General features: G+C 32.4%; 1 protein-coding gene across 1 annotated transcript; it reads left to right on the plus strand.

Annotated features, from left to right (window-relative positions):
• Positions 1–2,162: 2,162 nt before the first annotated feature.
• LOC142606453 (tryptophan N-monooxygenase CYP79A68-like) lies at positions 2,163–4,542 on the plus strand. Its single transcript, XM_075777803.1, has 2 exons — positions 2,163–3,119; positions 3,916–4,542. Exons 1-2 carry the CDS (start codon positions 2,163–2,165, stop codon positions 4,540–4,542), a joined length of 1,584 nt encoding a protein of 527 aa, XP_075633918.1.
• Positions 4,543–4,762: the final 220 nt, after the last annotated feature.

Here is a 4,762-nt window from a genome sequence, read left to right on the forward strand (position 1 = left end):
TAACACACACATAGGGATGGGGGAGAAGGTCTTAAAGAAACTGAAACTGTTGGATACAAAACACATGTTTTAAACCTTTTTAACTCACACTTATTAATGAGTTTAATCTCAAGGGGTTGACACTGGCCCATCTAAAAGATTGTAAAAGATTAAATATACACATAGAAATTACATGGTACACCGGATGTAAATTTATACTAGTGGATTGGAAGGTGTAAAACTTTTACACCAAATTTTTATTGAATTTAATCTCACGTGAATTATACATTCTCAAAAAAAAAAAAAAAAAAAAAATCTCACATGAATTATATATTGTTGCAATTGAAATCTCATTATATTGTATATAAACATGGGTGATGCCATAGTCAAAAAAAAAAACATGGGTGATGCCAAGGGGGTCAACGCTGACCCAGCCAAAAAATTATTTACCATTTATACTTATAAGATTGTTTAAAGGATTTCTTTCCACAAACAAAAAAGATTTTTTAAAAGATTGTTTCTCAAAAAAGAAAAAGTTTTTTTTTTTTTTTAAAAAGATTAAAGGTACATATGGAAATTGCATGGTACACCATATCTAAAATTTGTAAAAGATTCTTCTAAAAAAAAATTGTAACAGATTAAAGGTACACATTGGAATTGTATGGTACACGGGATATAAATTCATACTAGTGGAGGGTGTAAAACTTTTATTCTTGCAATTGAAATCTCATTATATTGTATATAAACATGGGTGAAGCCAAGGGGTCAACGCTGACCCATCCAAAAAATTATTTACCATTTATACTTATAAGATTGTTTCTCAAAAAAGAAAAGATTGTTTAAAAGATTAAATTAATGTACACATTAATTTCCATATATATGGAAATTGCATATATATGGAAATTGCATGATATACCATATCTAAATTTGTAAAAGATTAAATTAATGTACACATTGAAATTGGATGGTACACCAAATGTAAATTCATACTTGTGGAGGGTGTAAAACTTTTACACCAGGTCTTTAATGAATTTTATCTCACCTAAATTATATATTCTTGCAATTGAAATCTAATTATATTGTTTATAAACATGGGTGAAGCCAAGGGGATTAACGTTGACCCATCCAAAAAATTATTTACCATTTATACTTATAAAATTGTTTCTTAAAAAAAAAATTGTTTAAGAGATTAAATATACATATGGAAATTGCATGGTACGCCAGATTTTCTTCGTATCTTCTCAATAAAAAAAAGATCTAAATTTTTACTAGTGGAGAGTGTAAAAAAAAACTTTAGTTAAATTACAAATTGCACCCCTAAAGTTTGAGAGTGTCTAAATTTTACACCCTAAAATTTTAAAATTTGAATTTTATCCCCTAAGATTTGGGAGTGTTGGATTTTACACCTTAATATTTTAGAATTTAGATTTTACCCCCTAAATTTTAGGATTGTTTGAATTTTATTCTCTAAAGTTTGAGAGTGTTTGAATTTTACATCCTAAAGTTTTAGAATTTGGGAGTGTAAAATCCAAACACCCCCAAACTTTAGGGGGTAAATTTCAAATTTTGAAGTGTTAGGGTGTAAAATTCAAACAACCCTAAATTTTAGGGGGCAAAATCTAAATACCTTTAAACTTTAGGGTGTAATTTGCAGTTTACTCAAAAAACTTTTATGCTAGGTCTTTAATGAATTTAATCTCATTTATTGGATTATTTAACATCAATTAATTATTGGGTTATATATTCTTGCCAGAATTGAAATCTCGTTGTATTGTATTTTATAATAAAAATGTTAGAGTTACAAATTATTTTACAAAGTATTGTTGATGTGGTGAGTGATTATTGCTAAGTGAAAAAGTGATGGTAGACCTATATAAAAATCAATAATAATAATTGGTCACAGCACAATAAAATTTTATAAAATAGTTTGTAACTATAGCATTACCTTATAAACATGACAAAACCAAGCATGGATGGCCCTAACTCAATCAATATTATTTAACAGTAATTAATATTAATTAATAAATAGCTTTTACAGCTTGTCATCCTAATTAACTAAAATCATGGGGAATTCATCGTATATATAGCCATGGTATTATATTTGCAAAAGCATTCTACATATACTACCATCTTTGTAGCTTGTAGAAAAGACGTAGCCATATATGTTTGACGTTATATCGACCATGTCCTTCTCTTTCTTCTTCAGTCATGGGTCTGAATATGCTTTCATTTATGTAACCTTCCTATATGCGCTTCTCTCTGCATTCATCTTCTTCTTTCTTTCAAAAATCTTCACCAAAAGCAAGCGACCCCCCCTCCCTCCTGGCCCAAAACCATGGCCTATTGTTGGAAATCTGCCAGAGATGTGGAGGAAAAAACCTAGATATAGGTGGCTGCATAGCCTCATGAAAGAGTTGAACACAGAAATCGCTTGTGTACGTCTAGGAAGAGTGTATGTTGTGCCAGTAACTTCCCCAGAGATTGCCATGGAGTTTTTGAAGCAACATGATGCAGTGATGGCATCAAGGCCTATCACAGTCACCACTAGTATGTTCAGTGATGGGTTCTTGACAGCAGGCGTTGCACCTTGGGGAAAGCAATGGAAGAAGATGAGGAAGGTGCTCACTCACGAGATATTGAACCCGACAAGACTCGAATGGCTACGTAGTAAGCGAAAGGAAGAAGCCGATAATCTTCTCCGAGTGATTAACAATATATGCAAATCAGGCTCGGTTGTTGATGTAAGGTTAGTTTCCCAACACTTCACTGGAAATATTATGAGGAGAATGATGTTCAACAGAAGGTACTATAGGCAAGGACGAGAGGATGGGGGGCCTTGTGTTGAAGAACAAGAGCATATTAAAGCACTCTTTACTATGCTTTTGTATGTGTATGCATTGTGTGTTTCTGATTACTTGCCAATCTTGAAGCCACTAGATTTAGATGGACATGAAAAGACTGTGAGGAATGCTTTGAAAGTTATCAAAAAGTATGAGGATCCGATTATCAATGAGAGAGTAAAAATGTGGAAAGAGGGGAAGAGGACCGAGCCTGAAGACCTTCTTGATGTTTTCATTTCTATTAAGGATGACAATGGGAAGCCATTGCTATCAGTGGCAGAGATCAAAGCACAAATCACGGTGATATACTTCAACATTTAATCGGTTTTTAAGATATTATAATTCCCATTTTCACATGACTTTTTAGCATTTTATTTCCTTTGTTTTAATAAAAGCCCCAGTCTGACTTCCAGACTGGTTTCTCAAAAGGAAAAAAAAAAAAAGAAAAGAAAAAAAAGAAAAAGAAAACAAACCTAGGTTTGATAAGAAAAGAAGTATCCACTTAATTATTTTTAATTGATGGATCTTATTTACGTAGTATACGAAATTACAAATAACTTCTTGTTTAAACCATTGATTCGAATGCTTCTTCTTTTTATCATTGATTCAAATTTATCAATTTTGAAATGAGTGAATTAAATTTTGTTAGTTAATTTGTGTCATTTAAAGAAATATTAATTATTATTGTTTTGAATATTCACTCATATCTTTTGTAATAAATTTATGAATAAGATTTAAAGAACTTTATAAATAATATTTGGTTTTTAGAAAAGAGTTTTATGCATTTATATTCTTACGTTAGATTAAAGTAAAATTTTATTTCAAATAAAAGAATTCTAGAGAATCCTTGTTAGTTTTCTCCCTACAGAAATGTTCATGTTATATATATACAAAAATGTTTAGTTTTGTATATCTATTAATAGTTTTGTTGTTATACATTTATTTTAGGCTAGAGTATAATTTTCATCTCAAATAAAAATAAAAGAATTCTAGAGGATCCTTATCAATTTTCTCCCTACAGAAATGTCCATGTTATATATATACAAAAATGTTTAGTTTTGTATACCTATTAATAGCCTTCTTGTTATTCATGCAGGAACTACTCCTTGCAACTCTGGATAATCCTTCCAATATAGCGGAGTGGGCTTTGGCAGAAATGCTAAACCAACCTGAGCAGCTACAAAAAGCAGTAGAGGAATTAGACAGGGTGGTTGGAAAGGAGAGACTTGTTGAAGAATCAGACATTCCTAACCTAAGCTATGTGGTTGCTTGTGCAAGGGAGTCTCTTAGGCTTCACCCAATTGCACCATTCAATCTCCCCCATGTCGCTAAAGAAGATCTCACTGTGGCTGGCTACTTCATCCCTAAAGGTAGTCAAGTCTTGCTAAGCCGATTAGGCCTCGGTCGAAACCCAAGAGTTTGGGAGGACCCCTTGAGGTTCAACCCTGAGCGACATTTCAAGGATAATTCACATGAGTTGGGGCTTGCAGAACCTGGCCTGAGGTTTATTTCCTTCACTAGAGGAAGGAGAGGGTGCATGGGTGGTACACTGGGGACACTCATTACTGTGATGCTATTTGCAAGACTTCTACAAGGTTTTACATGGAGTATTCCACCTGAGTTGGAGAAGATTGACCTTAAAGAGAACGACCGACTCTTCCTCGCTCAACCCTTGCGTGTGTACGCAGAACCACGCTTGCCTGCTCATTTGTACCCAGCTTAATTGATAATTAAGCTAATGAGTAGTTAATGATATATATCAAGGAGTGGGATTCTAGTTTTATCCGCCAATATATTTTGTCATTGAATAAGAGACTTTTATTCGAATTTTATTTAAACAGAATATTAAGTAGGACACGTTTTGTAGACTGTAATAGAAACTATAATGTAATAACTATTTCTATTCTATGGTTTAACTATTCAATAGTTTGACTATATTTTTA

The sequence above is a fragment of the Castanea sativa genome, chromosome 8 (assembly GCF_040712315.1).
Source record: "Castanea sativa cultivar Marrone di Chiusa Pesio chromosome 8, ASM4071231v1".
Lineage (NCBI taxonomy): Eukaryota > Viridiplantae > Streptophyta > Magnoliopsida > Fagales > Fagaceae > Castanea > Castanea sativa.

What these genes read in the sequence shown, in the direction of transcription:
- LOC142606453 (XM_075777803.1), top strand. Translation starts at nt 2,163, where the DNA reads ATGTCCTTCTCTTTCTTCTTCAGTCATGGGTCTGAATATGCTTTCATT. An exon ending in AGATCAAAGCACAAATCACG is followed by an intron (nt 3,120 to 3,915) that starts GTGATATACTTC and finishes TTATTCATGCAG; the next exon opens with GAACTACTCCTTGCAACTCT.